This window comes from Sorex fumeus, unplaced genomic scaffold (genome assembly GCF_029834395.1).
Source record: "Sorex fumeus unplaced genomic scaffold, SorFum_2.1 ptg000030l, whole genome shotgun sequence".
Lineage (NCBI taxonomy): Eukaryota > Metazoa > Chordata > Mammalia > Eulipotyphla > Soricidae > Sorex > Sorex fumeus.
The window spans coordinates 18,258,019-18,283,808 of NW_026606087.1; the positions used below are offsets into that span (position 1 = coordinate 18,258,019).

Below are 25,790 nucleotides of genomic sequence, written 5' to 3' on the forward strand. Positions count from 1 at the left end.
TGGCCACCAGCCTGAGGCTTTTGGGAACTTCCAAGCTGAGGCCTGGACTTTCAGAATGAGGCACGTGTCACTCAGTTCAGAAGAAGAACCTTACAAATGTGGGTGTTTTGCTCTTTTAAAAAGCCAAACCAGACATTTAAAAAATCTTTTATTTTTTTCCTTTTGTCTGGACTTTCCGGTTTGCAGAAGGCAATTGATGTGGGTTATTGTCTAAAAGTACAGCAGCATGGGGGCTGGAGTGATAGTGCACTGGGTAAGGCACTTGCTCTGCATGTGGTGGGGCCGGGTTTGATCCCCAGCATCCCACATGTTCCCCCAAGTACCACCACAGGAGTGATTCCTGGGTGTGGAGCCAGGCACAACCCCTAAGCATCATCTGGTGTGTCCCCGAAACAGAACAAACAAAGAAAGTCAGCATGTGGCTATTTGACTCTTCCTGTATCCGGAGCAGGGAAGGGGGATGCAGAGCACCCTGTCCTCTCCCTAGGTAGGGCAGCAAGGGCCAGTGGTTCTTAGTGGGTGTCCAGTGGTTGGTCAGTGGGGAGGTTTGAACCCCCGTCTGTCAGCAGAACCTTACAGGCCAAGAAGCAGAAAGGAAAAAAAATACGACGTTCCAGAACCTCCACCCCCATCCTCAGTGGCCACCTGAGGGATGCCCAGTCTGAGGCTCAGAAAGGGACAGGCTTCTGGTAGCCCTCTGGGGTGTAGAACAGCTCCGGAAACTGGATGGGAGGAAGGGACTCTGTCCAGTACAGAGGCCAGGAAGACGGGGGGCGGGAGGGGGCAGCTTCCGCCTCCACATCCAGGGCGTGAGTTCCTTTATTGAGTCATGATGATTTCCCCAAGAATCAGCCTAAGCTGCCGCCTTCGACTCTCAGCCTGGCCTTCCCTCTCTGCTGAGCTTCACAGTCTCAAGGGGCCTCACGGGGATTGGGGGTCGCGTGGGCTGGGGCTCCTGCCCCCGTGTCACTTCTGGAGCCCCTCATGCTTTTGGTCTCTCCTTTAGACAAATGTGACCTTTAAAAATACTTTCTGGGGCCAGAGTGATAGTACAGTGGGGAAGGCATTTGTTTGTATGTAACCAATCCAGGTTTGATCCCTGGCATCCTGTATGGTCTCCCAGCACTGCCAGGAGTGATCCCTGAACGCAGAGCCAGGAGTAAGCCCTGAGCATCACAGGGTGTGGCCCCCAAAGCAAAAATGAAAAAAAACAAAAACAAAAACAAACCCTCCAAATCCCTGAGTTCCCTAGTAGCTTCTCTCTGTCCCAGTCAGATCTCTCTCAGGTTCCTCTAGTTCTCTGCATTTGGACAGTTTAGCTTTTCTAAAATATTTTTGCCTCACCTTTTTAAGCTGGAGCGATAGCACAGCGGTAGGGCATTTGCCTTGCGCACAGCCAGCCTGGCCAAGCCAGGGTTCGATTCTTCTGCCCCTCTCGGAGAGCCTGGCAAGCTACCGAGAGTATCTCACCTGCAAGGCAAAAGCCTGGACAGCTACCCGTGACATATTTGATATGCCAAACACAGTAATAAGAAGTCTCAAAATGGAGACGTTACTGGGCCCGCTCGAGCAAAATCGATGAACAACGGGAGGACAGTGACGGTTTTTTGACAGTGACTTTTTAACACTTCCATGGAGGTGATAGTGGGGCTTGCCCCATTTCACAGGAAAGTGGGTGAGGCTGCTTCGGACGCTCAGGGTCACTAGGGAACATTAGAGTGCCCGCTACAGGGCCCAGTGGCACTTTCGGGGTGTAGGTTCAAGGGTTCCTCTTGTCTTGTCTCACATTTCCCAGAATCCATTGGGCTGTGCACACACTGGGCTCAGGACCAATGATCCACAGGACACTGGGGAGCTGTCCTGGAATGTGTCTCTGTAGACAGTTTAGCGGGTCACCACGGGTGTCTGGGGTCACTGCTGGTGACCCACACTTTCCTCTTTATAACCCATCATCTAATCCGATTTTTTTTTTCAGGGAGCTAGATTTGTAAATGTCCATTGATTTTATCCATGTGGATCTGTCTTGGCTGATTTCCTTGTGCCTAAATGTTAGGCATCCAACCTAGAGGGTTAAAAAAAATTAACATAATTTATTTTCCTTCTTGTCAGTGCAAAACACAGAGGTGTTCTTAAGACAGCACTGAAGACTGGATCCTTCTTCTTTTCGAGTTTCCTGAGCCAGCAGCCAGGATTCAGCTCCCCAAAGGGCGTTGGTCTGTCCTCTCAGAGGGGCCTTCCTGCTGCCTCAGTCTGTTCTCAGCTGTCTACGCTGGCCTTTTTCAAAACGGAGATTCCCGTAACATCTGAACTTTCATCAGGGCCCGTTTCAGCTGCTCGAAGGTGACGAACATCACCACATTCCAGGCCCCCAAACGCAAAAAGGAGGGTGTGAACCTGAGGAGGGAGATGACCAAAACGTGAGTGAAGGGACAGATGCAGAGCCCCACATGGACCTCTCTCAGCGGCAGGGCTGAGGGGCCTGGACTTCTGCGAGTCACCCGCGTTGTCTGAGAAGTGTTGGCTTCTCTGTCTGCTGCGGGGACTCAGGCGGAGGTGGCAGTCAGGAAAAGAAAGGAAGGTTGTGAGCTGGGTGACTGTCAGGCAGCCCCACCTCACCCCTCTCTTGTCCCCAGAACTGTCTTCCTCAGGATCAAACTCAAGGAGCTCAGCTGTGTTACAACCACAGAGATCATCAAAGGCCAGAGACCGGGTTCCAGGGAACTGTCTGACCTGCTGCCGGCTGCTTCTGGGTCATTCACGTCGAGTCTGGACTCTGAGAATGTGGGCGAGGACAGGACAAAGACAGTGGGACACCACATGAGCTCATCTCCACAGAGTCCTTCCCTTCAGTGGGGCCTAGCCTGTCCCCGTCTGGCCCTCCTTTTCGGCCTCTTCCTCTGCTAATCTTCTGCTAGTGCACACTGGTCTGGCCATCCTCACTTCCTGGCCTTTGTCTACGTGGATGTGTATTCTTGGGAAGTCTTTCCATCTCCTCCTCCCTGACTGGCTTCTCTGGGCTCTGCGGGTCAGCCAGGGCACCACAATCTCATGCCTCACAACATCTCTCCTGAACCCCTCAGCTGACACCCCTCAGTGGGGGCAGCATGGTGGCGATGACTGTGAACCCTCAGGTCAGAGTTGGGTTGAAATCAGAGGTTTACCCGTGTGTTGTTCTAAGACCTTGGCTTAATCTTCCTGAGTCTTGGTTTCCTCCTCTGAAAAGCGAGTATCAGTCTCTCTCCCTCAAAGAGCTGTGGTGGGGAATGAAAGGAACTCATTAAAGCACTCAGCACAGGACCGAGGTCTGTGAAGGTTTACAGATGTCATCCACTTGTCATAGCTCTCTGAGGGAAGAGACAGCCTGGAGACAGTGGCTGCAGCCAAAGATTGGAACAATAGAGGTACTTCCAGGAAAAGAATAGTTAGGCGAAATGGGTTATTTTGTTCTTCCCAGAGTCAAGAGCTAGATTGTTGGGTCCAGTGAAATGAACTCTGGGCACCCAGAAGCTCTCTATTATAAATGGGTCATGGGGTGGTGAACAAGGCACCCAGGGAAAGAACTAGCCAGTTTAGACAACGTGCTGTAGGGTGTCAGTAGCTGGTGTTAGCTGTGGTTCTCCTTTTGGATTCTGTGGTTGGGCCAGTTACTTAGCCTGTGTCTCTGTCTCTTCCTCCGTGTGGGGACTGGCTGATCTCATAAGTCATATGCTTAGTCTGAATGACGCCTAACTCTGACTGAGTGATCACGGTGATCAGAACCTACGTGGGGTGCCAGCTTTGTGCCAGGGACCCCAGAGAATGGAAGGTCCAGAAGTCACCACACCTTAGCTTTAAGGAGCTGGCTCTGAAGCCCCGGGAGTCACACAGATTCACAAACACTGTAACACAAAGTAGGAGGCAGCAAATCCTGTCAGAACAGGGCAGAGGAAGTGGTATCGAAGCACACAGGGAGACGGGAAGGCTTACGCCTGAGAGTGTCCGGGAGGAGGCGGCACTGGAACTGGCCTCGCAGGATGACTAAGGTGTAGAGCATGTCGAGGCTCTGGGACACGCGTCCGTGCAGAGGGAACAGGAAACACTACAACACCGAAGGGAGAAAACAAGGCACGTATGGGCCCGTGAGCTGCCGTCAGTGAGTCAGTCACAGTGAGTGGGGGGAGCGTGTCAGGAGGATCAACCACCCTTCCCCCCTGGCACCTGAGATACAATGACCTCTGACTAGATTCTTTTTTTTTTTTAAGGGGGTTAAGCCTTCCTTGATCCTCCCAGTCAGATGAGGTCCATTTTTTGTTCTTTAAATTTCCCTCATTTTATACTCATCTGTGGCCTTCATGTCTGTACCGCTCCCCACGGCATCCCCAGATTGAGCCGTGGTAGGTACTTTCTAATGGAAGGAAGAGGGGTGGAGAGAGAGAGAAGGGGACACTGGGGGAGCAGGGGAGGGAGGGCGGCCAGGTGCCGGGTTCTCTGGGAGGCTCACCCTTTATAGAAGGCTGTGGGGCCCTCCTGGGCCACCATCTTCGTCATACAGTCCAGGGGGCTGCGGTACTGGCCTGGGGGTGAGTTCATATACCGGGTCTTCACCACGTCCACCGGGGATGCCACCACCGTGGCACAGAAGCCGGCTCCAAAGGCGGAGACAAAGTGGCAGGGGAAGTTGTCTGGAGGAAGAGTGGGTGTTGGGTAGTGAGACGGGAGTACCCTGGCTCTCCTTTTCTTTTCTTTCCTTTTCTTTTCTTTTCTTTTCTGTTCTGTTCTTTTCTTTTCTTTCTTTTTTTTTCTTTTTGGGTCACACCCGGTATTGCACAGGGTGTTACTCCTGGCTCATGTACTCAGGAATTACTCCTGGCGGTGCTCAGGGGATCATATGGGATGCTGGGAATCGAACCTGGGTCAGCCACGTGCGAGGCAAACACCCTACCCGCTGTGCTATTGCTCCAGCCCCTCTCCTTTTCTTTTTTTGAGGGGAGGGAGGGCACACCCAGCGATGCTCAGGGGTTGCTCCTGGCTCTGCACTCAGGAATCACTGTTGGTGGTGCTCAGGGAACCATATGAGATGATATGGATTGAACCTGGGTCAGCGGTGTGCAGGACAAGAGCTCTCCCCACTGTGCTATCTCTCCAGCTCCTGCCCTGAGCCCTCTGTTGCCCTTGTGCCTCTTGGTACCCAACTTGAGGAAAAGGGCAGACTTTCCATGTCTCCACAGCCCAGGGCTGAGCTCTTGGCAGTTTTGGCGGACTGGCTAGGGATGGGGCCCGTTCCAGTCTGAGGCCCTCATATAGGGGGAACACGGGGGCCACGGACATGACTTCAAGGGCTGAGCACCAGCTTTGCATGTGGGAGCTGGAGCCCTGGTTCCAACTCCGGCACCTCACAGTCCCCAAACCGCCCCCAAAAGGGTATCTCTCGATGCTGGAGCAATAGCACAGCGGGTAGGGAGTTTGCCTTGCACGTGGCCGACCTGGGTTCAATTCCCAGCATCCCATATAGTCCCCTGAGCACCGCCAGGAATAATTCCTGAGTGCAGAGCCAGGAGTAACCCCTGTGCATCGCTGGGCGTGACGCAAAAAGCAAAAAAAAAAAAAAAAAAAAAAAAAAGGTCTCTCTCGGAAGTGGTGCTGGCCAGAACTTTTTGTTTTTTTGGGCCACACACCTAGCAATGCTCAGGGGTTATTGGATACTCCTGTCTCTGTGCTCAGAATTTACTCCTGGCAGTGCTCAGGGGACCATATGGAATGCTAGGGATCGAACCTCAGTTGGCTGTGTGCAAGGCAGGCCCCTTACCAGCTATACTATTGCTCTGGCCCAAACAACAGTGCTTAGGGCTTTACACCTGGCTTTGCACTTGGGGGTTACTCCTGACAGGGTGTGAGGGACCTTATGGGGTGCCGGGGATTGAACGTGGGTCATCCAGGTGCACAGATGCACCCTCACTGCTGGGCTACCTCCCTCCTCCGGACCAGCACTTTTCCTGAGGTCCTCTCCCTGCCCCTTTGCTCGCCGCCCACCCTGGAATTCCCACCACCCCTGCTAGCAGGGGGCATCTGCTGGACTCCAGGGCCTCACCGGTGAGCAGTCCATACTCTAACAGCTTCTCCTTGATGATGTCGTAGGTCACCATCTCGGCACAGTTGACAATGGCGTTCCTCGTGATGTTGGGCATAGTTCCTGTGTGGAGGGGGACAGGCTGATGGATGGGGGAGGGGGAAAGGGGACCTTTTTCTACAGGACCCCAGGCCCCAGTGTGGTAGGGTCACTGTGGGGTGTCCCAGGACCCCATGGGACTATGGAACTTGGGTCTACTGTATGCAAGGCAAGCACCCTACCCATTGTACTTACTATCCCTCCAGCCCCAGAGTTCACTACTCTGCCCGGCTTTGGGGAGGAGAAGCTTCTGGCATGGGGACCCACCTTTCCACAGGCCCCGGAGCCCCTCTTCTCGGGCGATGGTCCTGTAGGCGTCCATCGTCCCACTGTACTTCCGAGGGCTTCCGGGCCCCTGCTGCACGCTGGCCTGGAACCGCACCTTCACCACGTCGGTGGGTTGCGCGCAGGTGACCGCCAGGGCGCCCGTGGTGCAGCCGGCCAGGATGCGGGTGGTGATGCCGCAGTCTGCGGGGGAAGGAGCGCTGGTGTGGGGGCCTGCCTCTGGCCTTGGGCTCCGGAGCTCCTGGACAGCTGCTCAGAGTGACCGCGCCCCCCGGCCCGCGCCCCCTCGGAATCCCCGGGATCCGGACACTCACGGTCCGATCCTTTGGGGGTGTAGAGCTGCTTGACCGAGTCGTAGAGGCCGATGCGGATGGAGGCGAAGCTCATCTGGCGCTGCAGGCCCGCCACCAGCCCGTTGTAGGGGCTGCGGGGGCCCTCGGTGCGCACCATGGTCACGATCGTGCCCAGCACGCCGCGGTACTGCGCGCTCCGCGCCGCCGGGTTCTCCCCCTGGATCTGAGCGACACCCACGGCGGGGGCGTGAGGGGCTGGGGGCGCTGGGCCAGGCGGGGAGGGGTCCCCTCGCGGGGGCGCTGCCCGTCCGGGAAGAGCGGCGGCGCTTTGGGCCACAAGTGAGGCGTCCGCGCTATGGGCACGGAGTGCCCAGAGGACCCATCGCTTCCCTCCTGCTGGGCAGGGGCCAGTCTTAGTCTGAACGCAGGGCTAGATCCTGCAGGGAGCTCAGAACGGCTGTCTGGGGTGCCCCGGATGGGAGGAGGATGAGGAGGGAGGAGGGCTCCAGGGAGGAGGCACCGAGGAGCGGGGTCCTACCTGCAGGCGGACCTTGGCTGTGTCCAGCGGGAAGGTGAGGAGGTCAGCAAAGCAGGCGGCCGTGCCCGCCCCCAGGAACTTCACCGCTGTGGTGGGCGGCACCTCTGAGGGGGTCATTGCCACCATGGTCGTGGAAGGCTCTGCCTGTCCCTCTCAGGGCACAGGGCGGTAGGGAGGCTGCTTCAGCGCAGGGGGAAGGCTGAGGGAGGCACAGAGGAAGGAGGCAGATGGGACCAGCCTTCAGGGCTGTCGCCTGGCTCCCCCAGTAGATCTGGGTGAATTTCGCTTGTAAACATCACCCCTGTCCAATCCTCCCAGCATGGGAGAAGCATGCTGAAAGTAGACCATAGACCAAATATGATTGCCACTCAATGCCTCTTTTGCAAACCACAATACCCAAAATGAGAGAGAGAACAAAGGGGAATGCCCTGCCACAGAGGCAGGGTGGGATGGGGGGATGGGGGGTGGGAGGGATACTGGGATCCGTGGTGGTGGGAAATGGGCACTGGTGGAGGGATGGGTGTTTGATCATTGTATAATTGAAACCCAAGCACAAAAATTTGTAAGTCTACAACTGTACCTCATGGTGTCTCACTAATAAAAAAAAAAACAAAAACAAACAATAAAAAACATCACCCCTGTCCTATCCCTTCCCTCTAGTGAGCCCCCTTGACCTCCTCTTGCTCTCACTCCCCCAGCTGGGTGGTTCTTCTTACATGGAAGGGGTCACTACCCGGCTCAGTGGGGGCCACCCCTGTCTCCACCCCACCCCACCCCACCCCACAGTCCCACTCTCCTGCCCAGCTCCTGCTTCTGGGAAAGGCTTGCTCTGGGGGAGGAGGGGCTGTATCCCCTTATCTCTGCAGCCTTTTAATCTGGATGAAGGAAAACAGCAGAGACCCCACTATCAGTCTCACCATGTTTCTGTGCTACAAAGCAGCGTGGGCAGGCCCTGTTGGGGTCTCCCATGTGGCGCTCCATGGCCCAGGAGCTACTTCTGGGGATACTTGGCTGGCCGGGTGGTTCAATGATGGGGACCACTTGCTTTCTGGGAACAGGGGAGGCACGTGGTGCCGAGGTTTGATCGCAGGTACCTGCAAACTCTCTCCCCACCCCACTGAAGATTCTCTTCTTGAATTGGGAGGGGTGGGAGGTGGGGGTCTATTGGGGTTCGGGGTTAAAAATGAGTATTGGTAAAGGGAAATGTGTTCGGTATCTACATGACTGAGACCTAAACCCGAAAGCTCTGTAACTTTTCCCACAGTGATTCAATAAATAAATAAATTATTAAAAAAAAAAAAAAAAGATTCTCTTCTTTATACTCAAATGGGCTGGAGCGATAGCACAGCGGTAGGGTGTTTGCCTTGCACGCAGCCAATACGGCCGACCCAAGTTTGATTCCTCTGCCCCTCTCGGAGAGCCTGGCAAGCTACTGAGAGTCCACATGGCAAAGCCTGGCAAGCTCCCCGTGACGTATTCAATATGCCGAACACAGTAACAACAAGTCTCACGATGGAGACGTTACTGGGCCCACTCGAGCAAATCGATGAACAACGGGAGGACCATGACTGATACTCAAACAGAAAAAAAATCTCAGCAGGATTGCTGTGCACCGAACGTCTGGAGTCTGTGATTCCATCCACAGCTTCTTTTGGGCATGACACAGAGTGGTACTTGGGGGCTTACTGCTGATTCTGTGCTCAAGAATCACCCCTGGTAGGCTCAGAGGATCACATGCAGTGCCAGAAATCAAAACCTGGGTAGACCGCATGTAAGGCAAGTGCCTTACCCCTGAGCTATCTCTGCAGCTCAGAATATGTCTCTTGCAGGACTCAGGGGGATGTGGAACTGGAGGGGGTTCCATGGCCGATGTCTGAATGATGCTTTTATCTTTCTCACCCCTCCCAAGGTGCCATTCTTAGAGGTATATTCATTGTGGGTCAAGGGAATGTGCCCCCCAGGGGCCAGAGAGATACCACAGCAGATAGGGTGTTTGCCTAGCACATAGCCAACATGTTGGTTCGGTCCCCGGCATCCCATATGGTTTCCTGAGCACCACTAGGAGTGATCCCCGAGTGCAGAGTTAGGAGTAACACTCAAACACTGCTGGGTGTGGCCCAAAAACCAAAGAGCTGGGGGAGGAGGAGGAGGAAGAGGAGGAGGGGGAGGAGAGAGAGACAGAGACAGAGAGAGACAGAGAGAGAGAGTGTACCACATACACCTGTGCCCATCTCTCACAATTGGCGATGGGGCCCCGTTGACCTCTGATGGTCCTGGGTCAGCCTTGCTTACCTTGGGGACTGCCACCCCTGTCACAGGTAGCTCTACCTTCCAGAACCCAGACATCTGGGCCCCTGGTGCCAAGGTTCTCTCCTGGCAGTCACACCCGCTGGCACCCCCTCTGTCAACCCCTCAGAGGGCAGAGATCCTTAGCCTTAGTGTCCTCACACCTGGGTCAGTCTCGCAGGACTGATGGAGGCAGAGTGAGTTCTCCATGGGGAGGGAGGACATCTCGGGGCAAGGGGGAGAGCTGGGCTCCTGTCCTCTCTTCAGACCTCAGAGATGCCACTGACCCTCCTGGTCAAATAGGGATAAGAACCTGTCATTCACTTGGAAAGAAACTGGGACCCAGTAGATGGGGTTGGGTTGGGGAGAGAGTGCAGAGGGTTGAGCACAAGTGTGACATGCAGGGGCAGGAGTGATAGCACAGTGGGTAGGGCATTTGCCTTGCACGCGGCTGACCTGGGTTGATTCCCAGCATCCCATATGGTCCCCGAGCACCGCCAGGAGTAATTTCTGAGTGCAGAGCCAGGAGTAACCCCTGTGCATCACCGGGTATGACCCAAAAAGCAACAAAACAAAACAAAACAAAACAAAACGAACAAACAAACAAAAACAAGTGTGGCATGTGGGTGCCCTGGTTCCACTCCTGGGACCTCATGGTCCCCCAGCACCAGCAGAAATCACCGTTGAGCACTTAGTCAAGTGCACACTGCACTTGGCAGTGCGGCAGAGGATCTGATTAGCCCCTGCACACTGCCAAGTGTGGCCCCCAAATAAAGATCTCGATGCTGTCATTTCCATATAATGGCACAGCATTTGCATGGTCCATGCAGCAAAGAGAACGAGATTCTGAGCTGGAGTGTCAGGCCTCCGGGCAGATGCTGCAGAGACCTCGGCTGGTGTCCGAGCACACATGAATCAGGGCATGCCACTCCCATGTTCCCTGGTTTCAATGACCCCCTAAGTCAGAACAATGTCCAAAGTCCTCGCTGTAGCCTCTGGAGCTTCAGACACGCCCGTTCTGGCTTCTGCTGTTGGCACGCGGAGAGCACTGGAGACGAGGCCAAAACATCTGTGCTATGTCCCTCGGGCTGTGTGGGGGTGTCTCACATGTATGCCAATGTGTCTGATCAGGTCTTGGAAAACAAAAATGTTCCCACCAAACATTCGCTGCAAGGGCCTTGGGGATGCATTGGGTGGGCGCCTTTTCCATGAGGGCAGGAATTAAACGCTCCACATGCCCATCTGTAGGAACTGGGGGCTGAGCCCATGCAAGAGTAGCGAGGAAGGCTGGGGGCTTCGGCGTGTTGATGAAGAAAACCTGCCCCCGGTCCCAGGCAGTCCTTCACTCCTTCTGCAGTGCTCTCCCCTCCAGCCAGCCCTGGGGACTGTGTTCTCCGGAGCAACATTTCTCAGCTGAGGGCTATATACCCCCCTACAGGCTCCCAGGATATCGGAGGGGGGCCACAGTTAAAAACTGCATACATAGGGCACCGCTGTACAACTCTTGGGCCCAGCCCAGGCACAGGGAGGGGCCAGGATCAGGAGGAGACTGAGGCGCACTACCCTGGGCCTCTTGCAGGCTGCCCAGTGCCCTCCTTCAGATCCTCTGCTGGCTATGGATGGAGTTAGAGATTTTCACTTCCCTATTTTTTTTTGGGAGGGGTCACACCAGGAGATGCTCAGGGGTTACTCCTGGCTCTGCACTCAAGAATTACTCCTGGCAGTGCTTGAGGGAACATACGGGATGCTGGGGATCGAACCCGGGTTGGCCGTGTGCAAGGCAAATACCCTCCCCGCTGTGCTATCATGTGGCCCCTCACTCCACTTTATTTTTTTAAACATACCAGGTTTTTTGGGGGCGGGGGGGGGTGTCACACCTGGCGATATTCAGGGGTTACTCCTGGCTCTGCACTCAGGAATTACTCCTGGCTGTGCTCGGGGTCCATATGGGGTGCTGGGAATCAAACCCAGGTCAAACGCATGCAAGGCAGACGCCCTACCCGCTGTACTATTGCTCTGCCCCCCTCACTCCACATTTTTCTCTTTTTTTCCTGTTTGGTATTTGGGCCACACCCAGCAGTGCTCAGGGGTTACTCCTGGTTCTGCACTCAGAAATTACTCCTGGCTGTGCTCAGGAAACGCTATGGGATGATGGGGATCGAACCCGGGTCAGCCATGTGCAAGGCAAAAGCACTACCCACTGTACTATCGGTCCAGCCCCTTCCTTTCTACTTTCAAAATGCCCCGGGACCTGTCGGGTCACAGTGAGCCCCGGGGAGGACCCTGTCACAGCTGTGGGATACCAGGCATGCTGTGTCCTCAGCTCCTGGTGGAGCATGTCTGGTGCTAGCTGTGCTTCATGGAGCTATGGGCAGGGTCTAGATCTCCGCGGGAGTCCAGGACCCCCTGGCCTGAAGGATGTACCAGCAAGTGGCACTTTCCTTCCCAACCTCTTCGTCTCCATCCCATCCTTCATGTGGTCTCCCCTCTGGGGATGGGGGCTCAGGAGAGCGCCCCCTCCTCTCTGCAGCCTCCTACTGGCATGACCCAGAGCTGGAGGGTCCTCAGGACCACCAGTTGACAAAGACCCCCCTCACCCCCCACTTGCTGAAGGGACCGTGAGGAATGAAATCTGAGCCGCCCGCAGCCAGGTGTGAGTGTGGCGGAGAGGGGGAGGCTGGTTGCGTCCAGGCAGATCTACATGCTGCTGCAGGCTGGTGCTGACCAGGAGGGGAGGGTGTGCCCGGAACCAGGGCTTCAGCGGCAGCAGCGGAGCAGTGAGAGGCGCTCACTGCTGCCTGGGCAGAGCCTTCGGAGGGCGGAAAGCCAGGGCTGGATCCTGTTCCCAGTGGCCCAAGGAGACACGTGGGAGGTGCTGCCTGCAGGAGCGGGTGTTCCCCAACCTCCCCCTCCCACCCTCTTGCGTGGGACCCGAAGAACCCAGCAGGCCGCTTCCCCTTGGCCTCGGGCCCAGTGAGAAGCAATGGAGAGCGGGGATCCCTCTAGAGCTTGGGGCGGGTGGGGGGCACGCGGGGGGCTGGTGTGAGGAGCGGTGGCACCTGGGATGTCCCTGCTTGCAGCACCAACTTGGTCACTGCTGGTTATTCTTGCTTCCTAGATGGGTGGAGGCTGAGGGCTGGAGCCAGGTGTGTCCAAGCACCCAGAGTCCGATCTCAGGAGAGCAAAGTGTCCCCGCAACCAGCATGAATTTCTCCCCGCTCAGTCCCACAGAGCCTGCTGCGGGCTGAGCCGGCCTGGAGCTCTCGTTAGAAGCGTGTTCCTGGTGGTGACTCTGGAGACGGGTTCGAGGACCCGATTCCAGACACCGTGCCTGCGCTTTCCCTTATCACCCTCCAGCTCCAACTCCACCTCCGGCAAGCCCAGCCCCCCAGCATCCCTGCAGAAGGGGCTACCTGGGCGGACAGTTCTACGAGCGATCTCATAGGGGCACCCTGTCACTCCCGTCTCCCTCCTCGGGGCCCCTTCCTGGGCGTGCTGGGATTCTGGCCCGCATCTGCCACAATCCACAGGGTCATCCGGCAGAGCCAGGGGGCGGGGAGAACTGGGAGGGGACCCTTGGGGTGGGGCTGCAGGGGGAGTCCCAGCCCTGCCACCGTGCCCTGCCCCCTGCACCCCCACCCCCGGGCTGGGGCTCTGTGGGGGAGCTCCCTCGTCTGGACAGGGGTGCTGGATGCTGGAAGCTGGAAGCGGGGCCCTCCAGAGCTTACCTGCACGGTGGCGGTGGCGGGCCTGGGCCAGGGCAGCCCCGGGCTCCTGAGGGCTGTGCAGGGCTCCACCCCAGCAAGGGGAGCAGAGAGCGACTCGCCTCCTTGCCATTCACTGCTGCTCTGCCTGTGGGGCTTGGCACCTCTCTTTATAGCCCCGCTGACCTGAAACTTTACCCCAGAGGAGAGCTGACAGTCTGCGCACTTGACGGGAGGCGGCTGTGAGGGGCAGGGAGGTGAGGGGAAGGTCAGAGTTCCCGGGAGCTCCCTCCAGCTGCTGGAAGAAGAGCAACCTCTGGTGATAAGGTATATATTGGGGTGGGGGGTGTCCCCTCTGAGAGTCCATCCAAAGGTCAAGGCTTCTCCTGATAGGCTGGCCCAGCCTCTCCCGGCCTCGGCTCTGAAACAATGATACTAAGTGTTCTTTCTTTCTTTCTTTCTTTCTTTCTTTCTTTCTTTCTTTCTTTCTTTCTTTCTTTCTTTCTCCTTCCTTTCTTTCTTTCTTTCTTTCTTTCTTTCTTTCTTTCTTTCTTTCTTTCTTTTTCTTTCCTTTTCTGTCTTTTGTTCTTCTTTCTTTCTTTCTTTCTTTCTTTCTTTCTTTCTTTCTTTCTCCTTCCTTCCTTTCTTTCTTTCTTTCTTTCTTTCTCCTTCCTTCCTTCCTTTCTTTCTTTCTTTCTTTCTTTCTTTCTTTCTTTTTCTTTCCTTTTCTGTCTTTTGTTCTTTTTCTCTTTCTTTCTTTCTTTCTTTCTTTCTTTCTTTCTTTCTTTCTTTCTTTTTCTGTCTTATTCTTTTTCTTTCTCCCTCTTTTTTTCTCTCTCTTTCTTTCTCCCTCTTTCTTTCTTTCTTTCTTTTTTTCTTTCTTTCTCCTTCCTTCCTTCCTTCCTTCCTTTCTTTCTTTCTCCTCCCTTCCTTTCTTCCTTTCTTTCTTTCTTTCTTTCTTTCTTTCTTTTTCTTTCCTTTTCTGTCTTTTGTTCTTTTTCTCTTTCTTTCTTTCTTTCTTTCTTTCTTTCTTTCTTTTTCTGTCTTATTCTTTTTCTTTCTCCCTCTTTTTTTTCTCTCTCTTTCTTTCTCTTTCTTTCTTTCTTTCTTTCTTTCTTTCTTTCTTTCTTTCTTTTCTTTCCTTTCTTTCTTTTCTCCCTCCCTCCCTCCCTCCCTCCTTCCCTCCTCCCTCCCTCCCTTCCTTCCTTCCTTCCTTCCTTCCTTCCTTCCTCTGTCTCTCTCTTTAAATCAAAGTGTTGGTTGCTGGGTTCAAACCCAGCCCCACCCATGCAGAGCCTGTGCTCCACAGCTGAGCCCCATCCCGGTCCTGGTCATTTCTTGTTGCCCACTATATGCAAGAGAGTTCACACACTCTCTTTTTTTCCTTCTATTTTTCACAAACCTATGAGGTAGGTTACCAGGATTCTAAGGCTTTGTGTTGTTCTCTGTTTTGCCGTACCTGAAGGTGCTCTGTGCTCAGGAATCACTCCTGGCAGGCTCAGGGAACCATATGGGGTTTGTTTGTGTGCAAGGCAAACACCCTACTGCTGTCTTATCACTATGGGCCTAAAGCTTTTTATTATTTAAAAATAATTTTTAAATTATTTAGTATATGTGCTGCCGAAGCGAGCACCCGAGTTCGATTCCTCCGCCCCTCTCGGAGAGCCCGGCAAGCTACCGAGAGTATTCGATATGTCAGACACAGTAACAACAAAGTCTCCAATGGAGACGTTACTGGGCCCGCTCGAGCAAATCAACGATCAACGGGAGGGCCTTTACCTTATCTTTACCTTTTAAATTATTATTTTTATAATAGGGGCCACCCGCAATAGTGCTTTGGAGGGGGGGTGGTGTCCAGGACCACTCCCCACAATGGCCTAGCAGCCCAGGGGACTGGGGCTGATGGTTTGATCTGGGGGATCCATGTGGTGCAGGGGCTGGAACTCAGGGCCTCACACATGCCGGGGAGGTGCTCTGCCTCTTTAAATAGATCCCAGCCTTTGAAGGTGAAGGTTTTATTTCTAATTTTATTATTTTTTAAGTTGTAGTAGCACTGTAGCACTGTCTTCCCGTTGTTCATCAATTTGCTTGAGCGGGCCCAGTAACGTCTCTGTCATGAGACTTGTTACTGTATTTGGCATATCGAATAGTCACGGGGAGCTTGCCAGGCTTTGCCGTGCGGGCGAGATACTCTCAGTAGCTCGCTGGGATCTCCGAGAGGGGCGGAGGAATCGAACCCGGCTCAGCTGGGTTAGTTATAGTATCAGTTTACAATGATGTAAATATTTATGCCTTTGGAGTACAATTCTTGTATGTGTTTTGGGCCCACGCCCAACAGTGCTCAGGGCTTACTCCTGGCTCTGTGCTCAGGGATCACTCCTGGCTGGGTTTGAGAGACCATTATGGTGCTGGGGATAGAACCCAGGCTGGCTGTGTGCAAAGCAAGTGTCTTACCTGCTGTACTGAACTGCTCAGGCCTTACTGTACCTGTGCAGGTGCTCAATGGCTTTTAATATATTCGGTTATGCAACGTCAGCCAACACCATCCATTTGAGGATACTTTCGCCCCCTGCCCTCCAATGCCTCGACACATTAGCAGTCACTTCCCTCTCCCCCTCCCACACAGCCCTAGGCCAACTCAAGGCCTCCTTTGGTCGCTCATCATCATCATCACCACGGTTGTCCCGTTGTTCATTGATTTGCTCGAGCGGGCCCAGTAAAGTCTCCATCATGAGACTTGTTGTTACTGTGTTTGGCATATCGAATACATCACGGGTAGCTTGCCAGGCTCTTCCGTGCGGGCGAGATACTCTCAGTAGCTTGCTGGGCTCTCCGAGAGGGGCGGAGGAATTGAACTCAGGTTGGCTACGTTGGCCACTTGTAAGGCAAACACCCTACCGCTGTGCTATCGCTCCAGCCCTATTGGTCGCTCATCCCTGACATTTCATGCCAATGCTCACCCAGCACGTGGCCCTCTGTGAGCACTTGGCTGAGGAACAGGGCTGCTGGTTCAATGTTAGGGCCCAAGGCTGTGGAGCTGTTCAGGCCCTCTGGTGCCAGGGGTTAACCCGGTCAGCCCAGCAGTGCTCAGGGCTGTATCTGGTGAGGCTTGGGGGACCCTGTGGTGCCATGAGTGTACCTGGGTGGGCTGCATGCAAGGCGTCTGCCTTATCCCCTCTACATCTCTTCAGTCCCTGGAGAGAACACGGAGTGTCAGGGAGGGATAACGACCTATCTGGCTCAGACAATTGTGAGCCCTCTGGCCTAGAAAGCTCATGCCGAAACCATTTCTAGATGACGGGATCTTTGGGGGCCTCTGCATCAGCCCTTGCTGGCATCAGGAAAATGGGGACTCTGGTGGGGGGGGGTTCACTGCAGCAGCTACCGTGGGCTCTAAGGTTGGGGCACAGCTGAGCCTGGGGCCCAGGTGACAAGGAAACCACTGGGAAGGGAACAGGGAGGGGATAAGTGAGGGGGCAGAGGGGTAGGCAGAAGCCACTTCCAGCCTGGGCCCTGCCCAGGGCTGTGGCAGAGATACAGATACTGGAGGTGCAGCAGAACAGCTGCAGGGGAAGGAGAAGGGGCTGCTGGGGCTATGGAGGGGAGAAGGGTGTTCAGGAGGTGACCGTGGGTGTCACCGAGTAGCTGTGGCACAGAGATGGTGTATGAGAACTGCTGGGCGGGGTGCACGGCTGCTGATGGGGGGCTGGCCTGGAGGAACCCAAAGGGTGGGCTTGGCTTATACTGGCCTTGGACTTTCTCGTTTGTTTTTAATTAATTAATTAATTAGTTTTGGGTCACACCCGATGATGCTCAGAGGTTACTCATGGCTCTGCACTCAGGAATCACTCCTGGTTGTGCTCAGGGACCATATGGGATGCCGGGGCAGGGGTGGGGGGGTGGGGGGAATTGAACCCAGGTTGGCTGCGTGCAAGGCAAACACCCTACCTGCTGTACTATCACTCCAGCCCCATTTTTCTAATTAATTAAAAAAATTGTTCAGGAAGGTTATGTAGCAGGCAGGAGGGAAACTGGGGACATTGGCTGTGGGAAATGTACACTGGTGTTGGGGTGGGGGTCGGAACATTATATGACTGAAACTCAATCATGAACAACTTTGTTACTGTGGCTCTGTGACTCAATTAAAAAATTTTTTTTGGTGGGATGGGGGGGATGGGGGTGGGAGGGATATTATCCATGGTGGTGGAAAATGGGCACTGGTGGAGGGATGGGTATTTGATCATTGTATAATCGAAACCCAAGCACAAAAATTTGTAAATCTACAACTGTACCTCATGGTGTTTCACTAATAAAAATTAAAAAAAAATTTTTTTTTTGGGGGGGCCAGACCTGAAGGTGCTCAGAGGGTAATTCCTGGTCCAGTGTTCAGAGGTTGCCCCAGTAGTGCTCAGGGGGCCATGTGGTGCCAGGGATCAAACCCAGGCTCCCACATGTACTGAGCCCTTTGAGTTTTCTCTCCAGCCCTTAACATTTATTTTTGGTTGATATTATTATTATTATTTTAATTTATAATAATAATAATTATATTATTCATCACCAAAATATCAATATCCTTCCACCACAGACTATTGGGCTCAGCCTCGCTCCCCTCCCCCCACCCTTGGTAACCTCGAGGTCGGGGTCAGAGTCAAAGGGTCTGTTTTTACTGAGCTTTGCTCCCTTGGCTCCGGAGCTTTTGGAGGGCGGTTCTGCCAGGTCAACTCTGGTTCCTGTCCCCAGAATCTAGTTCCTGCTAGAGGGTCCAACAGCTCTGGCCTGTGGGCGAGTACAGATACCCCTTTTCAGGTCTGTTCAAAGGGAAATGAGGGAGACCAGTTCATCTGGTGGGGGACAGACACATCTCTCACGCCCTTTCACCTTTGTGCCTCTGAGCCGTTACCAGGAAACTGATCCCACAGCCCAGGGAGAAGTTATTGATAAACAACACTCTGGGCCATTCTTGAACACCCTGGGAGTCTGGAGCTTTGCACCGGAGGGAGCCTCCTTCTGGCTTTTGAAGCTGCCCTTGACCTTCGGCCCAGCAGCCTGATTCCCTGTCCTTATTCTCTCCTCTCCCAGCAGGTTCTAGACAGAAGCAGGACTTGGGCTGCTTAGATTGCTCAGATTCTTCACCTGAGGCCCGACTCCTCTGGCCAGGGGCCCTGATGCCTCCGGGAAGGTGGCACCATGGCCCTGGCAGCTGAGGAAGGTGCGTCGGGCTGATGAGAAGCGGTCAAGGCATCTCCCGGCTCTGGAGGGCCGTGACTCAGGGCTCCTGCATTAGGGCACCCCCAGGGCCTGACGGGCAGCGTTGTGGGTGTGCCAGCCTGTGGGCCTGGGAGATGGGGGCCTGTGGGCGGGGCTGACATTTCCTAAGCTTCCCCTCGGTGCCAAGTGCCGGCGAAGCACTTTCACAAATGTCATCGTTTAATCTTTACAGCAACCCCGTGAAGGGGGTTATTATCTCCGTTTTACAGATGAGGCAGCAGAGGCTGAGAGGCTGGAGGGGACCTATCAAGAAAGTGGCAGAGGTCTCCCCATCTCATCTGTGTCCCTCTGCAGCGTGGGGCCCTGGGCCTCAGTCCACACGGAGCTCTCCTAGGAAGCCATCCCAGGCCACTCCGGCACCTGCAGGGCCTTTCCCATGAGCACCCACCCAGTGCGTGTCTGAGCGTGTCTCACCCACCTGAGCCCACCAGCCCCCTTTCTCACCATCTCCCCACTCAGAGCACACCAGCTGTTCCCTGAGTGCACCAGCCCCCTTTTCCCACAAACCCCCAGAGTACGTCGGCTGTACCCTGTGCGCACCATCCTCCTGCCACTGCTGAAGTCTCTGTGGAGCTTCACTTCCTTGCTACGAAATGGATGTGACCTTGGTCATGTCTGGGAGATGGGAATCGTGACATGCAGGTCTGAGGGTGTCCTGAGGACGAAGTGCCACTTCTGGAGGCTCTTCGAAGCCCTCTCTGGAGGCCACACTGCACTCTCTTTGCCGCCTCCCTTCCACACGGCCTGTTTTCACACCCAAGCCAGTTTCCCACTCTCAGGAGAGGGTAGATTCTGGGGACCCTCCCCTTCACAGACAGACTCAAGGAACCAGCCAAGGAAATACTGATCCACTTGAACGTGGACCCACGTGATCTTTGTGTTTTGTTTTTGTTTCTTTTTGCCGCTACATCTGGTGATGCTTAGGGGTTGTGGGTCTGCAATCAGGAAGCATTCCTGGTGGGTTAGGGGGAACATATGGGATGCAATATCGCATGCTGGGGTTGAACTTGGGTCGGCTGCATGCAAGTCAAGTGCCATCCTGCAGTTGGCTATCGCTCCACACGTTTGGGTTCAGAGATGGCTAGTGACTAGGGCCCCAAGCTTCCTCTCTGCTATTAGTGCAAATGAATTCCTAGTATTGCAGGACCCCACCACCCCAGGAACTGCTGAACATAAAATACAAATACTAACACAATTTTATTCAAACACAGGCAGGAACAATAGGACCTTCAGAGCTGTGTAAAAACAATAAATTAAAAGCATGGTTAGAACTCCAATCACTAAAATGGTCGAAGGGGTGTTCCCCCTCCTCTCCTTTCCACTAAGTTCAGAACAGTGAAAAAATAATTTATATCTAGAAAACTCTAGAAAACTCTCATGCCGAGCCCACAAACTGCTAGGATTCCCAGGGCTCTGTAACACACACAACCTACAATCCCCTGCCCCCCACCCCGACCTTGAAGGTGAAAAGGACCCATCATATTCAGGCCCAGGTGGGCTCCTGTTTGCCGCGCCAAGGCCACGGGGAGGAGAATCTCAGTGGGAGATGCTTGCTTAGCATCGCCCACGGCCTACAGCTGGGAGGGCCAAGCAGGCGCCGACATCTGCCTCTGCCTCACTAGAGGAGGAAGACGCGGCAGGGTGTGGGCTGATGGGGGTCCAGTGCCTGTAGTTGAGGCAGATGGTCCTTCCTGCAGCCCATAGGCTGCTCTAGTCCTTCTGGGAGATCCGGGAAGAGAATATCCGAGCGATCCTACGAGTTTCCTCCTCAGGCAGGTTGGGAGGCAGCAAGTTCGGTCTGGGGCGACCAGACCTTCGGGCCGGGGCTCCTCTGGCGGGCTCATTCCTGACCTGGAGGGAGAAGTGAAGAGGTTAGTGGGCACGTGAACGGCAGGGCAGGGGTGCCGAGTGCTTGCATCTCTCGGCCCTTGGGCTAAAGCTGTGGCACTGATGGGCTCATGGAGCTGACTGTGCATAGCTGCACCCTAGATGCCCATCACTCTGAGGGGAGGAAACTCCAGTTCAGGTGAAAAAGCCTTGATGTCCAGACAAAACAGTTGGACCCCTGCTCCAACTGTTTGGGGGCTGGGACGTTAATACAGCAGGGAGGGCACTTGCTATGCATGTGGCCAAGCCAGGTTCGATCCCTGGCATCCCATATGGTCCCCTGAGTACCGCCAGGAGTAATCCCTGAGCACACTGGGTCGGACACAAAAGCCAAAACGAAAAACCCAGCTCTGTTCATCTGGAGGAGGAAGTGGTCAGGGCAGTGCTGATGCCTCATTCCTTCTCCAAGTCTGTCCTGGGGGTGTTACTCCTGCATGTGGTCTGGGAGTGAACTTGCTGCCTGGAAGCTGTTTGTGAGACCCACACTCTGGAAGGCCCAGGCGCATATGCCAAACCTCTTCCCGAAGGGGCGTCCTGTGTTCCTCCTCCAAGGCCCCAGCCCTGGCGCCAGGACACAGCGCTGCTCTGGGCCCCTTGGACGCTTGGGAAGGGCAGCGCGTGCTCTTCCAGGCTACCCAGGCAGCAGCCTGAGAGCAAGCGCCTGGAGAAGAGGCCGGGCTGAGAGGGGAGTCGCCCTCACAGGGAATCCTGTTTGCTGATGGGCCCATGTTCTGAGTACTGAGATCTCACATGCAGATGGTGCATCTGTCCAGTTCCCTGACCTGGAGCCCCAGTAGGCCGAGCCCACCTCCCCGTTCCTGCCTTGCTGTTGATGGCAAACAGGCCTTGATCAGTCACACTGAGGAATCGCATCTTTTCTTATCTTCTTTTTTTGGGAGGGCCTCTCTCGGTGGTGCTCAGAGGGAACAGTCACATGAAGCATGACTGCCCGTCCTTTGAGCCATCTCCCTTCTTTAACTTTCTTTTTTTTTAGATTTCTTTTTGCCACCATACCCACAGTGTTCAGGGACTATTCCTGGCAGTGCTCAGGGGACTGATGCGGTACTGAGGACTCAAACTGGAGTAAGACATTTGGCTCAACCTTCATGCTATCGCTCCAGCCTCCTTTAAAGCCAATGTCTACAGTGAGAGAGAGAGAGGAGAGGTGAAGAGACTCAGTTCTGGGCTCCACGGCCGAGAGTTCTGCTGGGGGAGAGTGTGTGGTGGGAAAGACTGGGAAAGCAGCAGGGACGGTCACTCTTGAGGTTTCGGCTTTTCTCGAATGGAAACGCTCGAGAAGCGAGTCAGTGGCCAGCACTGAGGCCCACAGTGTTCTGGGCACTGAGGACAGTAGCTCACACAGGGCACAGCTGCCCATCTCCCAGGTGGCTGAGGCTCAAGGGGAAAAAGAAAGCTCACGTTCTGGCTTCCTTTCAGAACGCAGAAGGCAGCTGCACCTCATGCTGTCGCAGGCCAGTCACCCCGTCCCTGCTCTTGTCCTTTCTCTCCTCTCCGGGGGCTTCTGAGGGCCTGGACTGGGTGGGCTACTTGGAACTCCACCAGACCAGGTTCAAGACAGGAATTTGGCAGGGGCTTAATTTGGAGACGGGGAGGCTGTCTGATGGTCATTCTGCAGCCCACTGGTGCTGGCCGTCCCAAACGGAAGCTCTGCACTCACCGCCTCTAATCACCCTGCTGCCCTGGTCATGTGTGCAGTGACCAGCGGGGGTCTGACCTTTCTTCTTTCTCTGCTCCAGGAGAGAGGAGCAGAGAGAAGTCAGTTCTCTAAAGTCAGATGGGAAAGCAAGTCTAGGTGCATGGGCCTCACCTCAAATCCTAAAACCAGGTCTCTGTGCCCTGCCGGAAGCAACATTTTCTGGTATCAAGGGGCTCTAGCAGGTTTCACTCTCCAGCAGTTGGGAGGACTGAGGATCCCAGTCCATGAACTGGCTTTTAAGCTACCTTTACGGGGAGCTGGAGTGAGAGAACAGTGGGTGGGGCGCTTGCCTTGCCTGTGTCTACTTGGATTGATTCCCGGCATTCCATGTGGACCCCTGAGCACTGCCAGGAGTGATTCTTGAGTGCAGAGCCAGGAATAAACCCCGAGCATCACTAGATTTCTCACTCCCCACCAAAAAACAAAAACCAAAAAACCCTCAGACCATATCACCTTTTTGAATAATCCTTCTTGCCTTCAGAACCTAACTTTTCTGGGCTTTCTTTCCTCTCGGGTGCTCTGAGGCCGCTCCCAGTACAGTGCTTGGACCCTGTACCTCACTGGTATGACTGAAACTGGGGCTCTGCATCCAAAGCATGGCTTCAGCCCTCTGAGCCACCTCTCTGGCCCCTAGCTCGACAAATCCTGAAGGCCAACAGGGAGGCACTGATCCTGCCCTCACAGGGCTGCCAAAGGGGCAGAGAGGTGCTGACTGGCCCAGTAATCACCAAGATGTATCCTGGGGCTTGGGGTGGGGACACGAGTAATGATTAATGTTTGGGATGGCTGGGGAGGCCTCTCACGAAGATGGGTTCTGAGATGCACAGGGCTTCAGGTCTGGGGTGGTCATGGGTCCATGCATGGGAGGGTAGGGCCCGAGCACAGGCTGCACCACGGGCGGGTGACACCCAGCCAGGACCCAGCACTCCGGGGGTGCCTTATCTGCATGGCCAGGCCCAGGGAACAGAGGGCTGAGCTGTGGCTGCAGGGCATGGCAGGGTGTGGAAGGAAGAGAACACCTACTCAGCAGTGTTTGTGTCTTGCTGACCTTCATGGGGCTGGAAAACACTGTACCCGGAAGAGGCTTTCTCTTCACCCAAGTTGCTCCTGTCTTGCCCAGCCCTGGGTGGGGGTCTGCTAGAGGGACACCCTACCTGTGCCAACTGACCCTTCCAGATCCCCGGGGAAACTGGGCTATGAGCAAACAATCACTGTGGCTGCCACTGCAGGGGGCTCAGCCTTCCGGGAAGGTATGAGCCTGCCTCAGTGGTGCAGATCACCCAGGGGCGAGGTGAGAGGGGAGCAGAAGCAGCCTTGCTCAGGCACTGGGCCCAGGGAGTTTCTGGGCGAGATGTGGGGTGGCAGGGACAGGCATGACCTCCCTGGAGAGGGCCTGATGCTGCAGAGGGATGTCACATGCCTCTTCTTGCCAGAAGTCAGAATCTAGAGGTCAAGGAGGGACCCCCGCACCTGGGCAGGACGGAACTGGCTTCTCTGTGGTTTGAGGATCAGGCCTGGCCATGGGCCTATGGTGCTTCGAGGCCCCACAAAATCCACCCTGCTACCCACTGAATGGATTCCAAGTAGGAGACCAGCTCTGTTCAGGGTGTCTGGCCACCCTTGCCGTGAGCATGAATAAATGTCACTGGCTGATTCTGCACATGTAGAGGGGTGCTGCCTGCTGAGGGAGAACTGTGCCGGGAAGATCTGGCAGAAAGTGGAGGAAGGAGAAGTGGGGCTTCCACCACCAGGAAGGTTGAAGTCGTGAAATTTGCTTATAAATGGATTGATTGGTCCACGGTTGGAAGTGTGCCGTGCCGTGTCATGTATGTGTGTATGTGTGTTTGTGTGTGTGTGTGTGTGTGTGTGTGTGTGTGTGTGGAGGGGAGGAGATGGCAGTTAGACCACTATGGCAATGCAGTTGGAAATGATCACTCTGGACAAGAACTGAGTGCTGAAAGGAGATAAAAGGAGATACACAATAACCTTTCAGTGACTCTATTGCAAACCATAATGGAGGGAGGGAACCGGGGTGGGGGGAGAGAGAGGGGGAGAGAGAGGGAAAGAGAGAGAGAGAGAGAGAGAGAGAGAGAGAGAGAGAGAGAGAGAGAGAGAGAGGAAAAGTGCCATACAGACAGGCAGGGGGCTGGGAGCAGGAGGGAAACTGGGGATAATGGTAGGGGGAATTGTACACTGGTGAAGGGACAGGCGTTGGAACACTATGCTGAAACCCAACCATGAACAACTTTGTAACTGCATCTCACACGATTCAATTAAAATAATAATAATAATAATAATAATAATAATAATAATAAAAGAATGTGAGGCTTCCGGAGGCTCCGGATCAAGAGGCTCCCTGGCTGGGGACTTGGGTTGCGTTGGGTTCGTCCACTTCTCAGCCAAGCAGTGCTGGGAAAACCTTTTCTCTTGGGCCCTGGTTTCCTCATCTGAGACTGTTCAGAAGAAGCGTCTGAGGCCGGTGCCGGGCTCTGTAATCCAGAACTTGTCCCCACCTGCGCTCCCTCGTGGGCCAGCCCTTCCCCCCACGTTCTCCCCGAGGGCCCTCCTGCTCCTCTCTGGTCTGAAATGCGATCTGGTCCGAGCCATTTTCGGCTCAGGCCCTGGGTGGGTCTCCTGACGAGGCCATGTGCTCCCGGGAGGAGCGACAGGGCTCAAGTTTTGTTCTGATGGACAGCGGCTCCCGCATGACCTGAAGGCCGGCTCTCCCGAAGAGCGGAAGGGGGGAAGTAAGGAGCGATGAGCGGTGTTTGCTGGCCAGGTGGGCTTGCCAAGGGACTGCGTGGTGCCAGACACGAGGGAGAGCTCGGCCTCGATGCCTGCTGGGCTCAACTTTCACCCCTTTGGCCGGCTGCCCGCCTGGCGCGGCTCCCAGGAGTCCTGTCCCGAGGCTGGACTGAGAATTCCTTGGTGCTGGAGAGCAGCAAAATCAGCAGCGGAGTTTGGAGCATGAGGCAAGCGGGGACAAGACCTCCAGGCCAGGGGCAGGTGTTGACCCTGACCCCTGGCCCCCACCAGTTGCAGCAGAGCTGGACTCCATGTTCTGTGCTCACCTTCCGTTCCCGCCTCAGAGCTCTCTCTGCTCACAGGCTCCCTCTGTCCTCACCAGCCCAGGCCTCCCCGGGCAACTCCGGGAAGCCTTCCCTGGCAACAGCCCCCTCCCCAGGGCCGCACTCGCTCCCTCGCTTAGCAACTCCGCTGCCCCTTTCTCGCAACGGAGAGGCCTCAAAGCTCTTCAACCTTCGAACCCCCACCTGCGGGTGCCCGGCTCAAAGTCCAGAGCCCTGGGCAAGAAGAGCGGAGGGCTCTTCCTGGGTCCTCCCAGATCCTGGGCGCCGAGCTGCTCAGGTCAACCTGGCCCTTGCACCTTTGCGTCTGGGCCGGGGTCGGGGGTGAGGGGTGGGGTGACACCACTCATCTTTGGCAGTGTTCATGACGTCTGGACATTCTTGGTCAGATTGCTCACCTCCTCCCCAAGGTTCAGTGGCCTTTAGCAGAAAATCTTAATTTTGAGGTCCCCACTCAGGGCTTTCCAGGGGGCCAGGGACTTGGTTCAAAGAAATGACACAAAAGACAGGGTCACCTTGCCAAAGAGAGGGGAGCTCGGCCCTCAGGTTGTGAGGAGAGGACATGGGGCCACGGCCGTGCC

The 25,790-nt window shown here is 55.0% G+C and overlaps 2 protein-coding genes across 4 annotated transcripts in view; both read right to left on the reverse strand.

Moving 5' to 3' along the window:
- Nucleotides 1–1,620: 1,620 nt before the first annotated feature.
- On the reverse strand, nucleotides 1,621–13,387 carry UCP3 (uncoupling protein 3). Of its 3 annotated transcripts, XR_008792646.1 has the most exons (8): nucleotides 13,276–13,387; nucleotides 7,262–7,460; nucleotides 6,745–6,946; nucleotides 6,413–6,613; nucleotides 6,068–6,169; nucleotides 4,481–4,661; nucleotides 3,967–4,078; nucleotides 2,289–2,394 (listed from the first exon to the last, which is right to left on the reverse strand). XR_008792646.1 is itself a non-coding variant. In XM_056116089.1 (7 exons), exons 2-7 carry the CDS (start codon nucleotides 7,385–7,387, stop codon nucleotides 2,280–2,282), a joined length of 804 nt encoding a protein of 267 aa, XP_055972064.1. In that variant the 5' UTR covers nucleotides 7,388–7,460; nucleotides 13,276–13,387; the 3' UTR covers nucleotides 1,621–2,279. The 3 variants fall into 3 exon arrangements, 2 of the variants coding, with proteins under 2 accessions (XP_055972064.1, XP_055972063.1); XM_056116089.1 differs by lacking the exon at nucleotides 3,967–4,078 and having other exon boundaries at nucleotides 1,621–2,394; nucleotides 6,745–6,823; XM_056116088.1 differs by lacking the exon at nucleotides 3,967–4,078 and having other exon boundaries at nucleotides 1,621–2,394.
- Nucleotides 13,388–19,697: 6,310 nt separating this feature from the next.
- C2CD3 (C2 domain containing 3 centriole elongation regulator) overlaps nucleotides 19,698–25,790 on the reverse strand; it is a 133,754-nt gene continuing 127,661 nt past the window's right edge. Inside the window, exon 33 of the mRNA XM_056115984.1 lies at nucleotides 19,698–20,370. Within this exon, the coding sequence (XP_055971959.1) occupies nucleotides 20,230–20,370 (141 nt within the window). The 3' untranslated portion in view covers nucleotides 19,698–20,229. The remainder of the gene's footprint in view (nucleotides 20,371–25,790) is intronic.

Bases quoted from the DNA above. Each gene is read 5' to 3' on its own strand.
- UCP3 (XM_056116088.1), bottom strand. From the start codon at position 7,387: ATGGTGGCAATGACCCCCTCAGAGGTGCCGCCCACCACAGCGGTGAAG. The intron at 6,947-7,261 runs GTAGGACCCCGC...GGTGTCGCTCAG, and splicing joins CAGCCAAGGTCCGCCTGCAG to ATCCAGGGGGAGAACCCGGC. The intron at 6,614-6,744 runs GTGAGTGTCCGG...CTTCCCCCGCAG, and splicing joins CACCCCCAAAGGATCGGACC to ACTGCGGCATCACCACCCGC.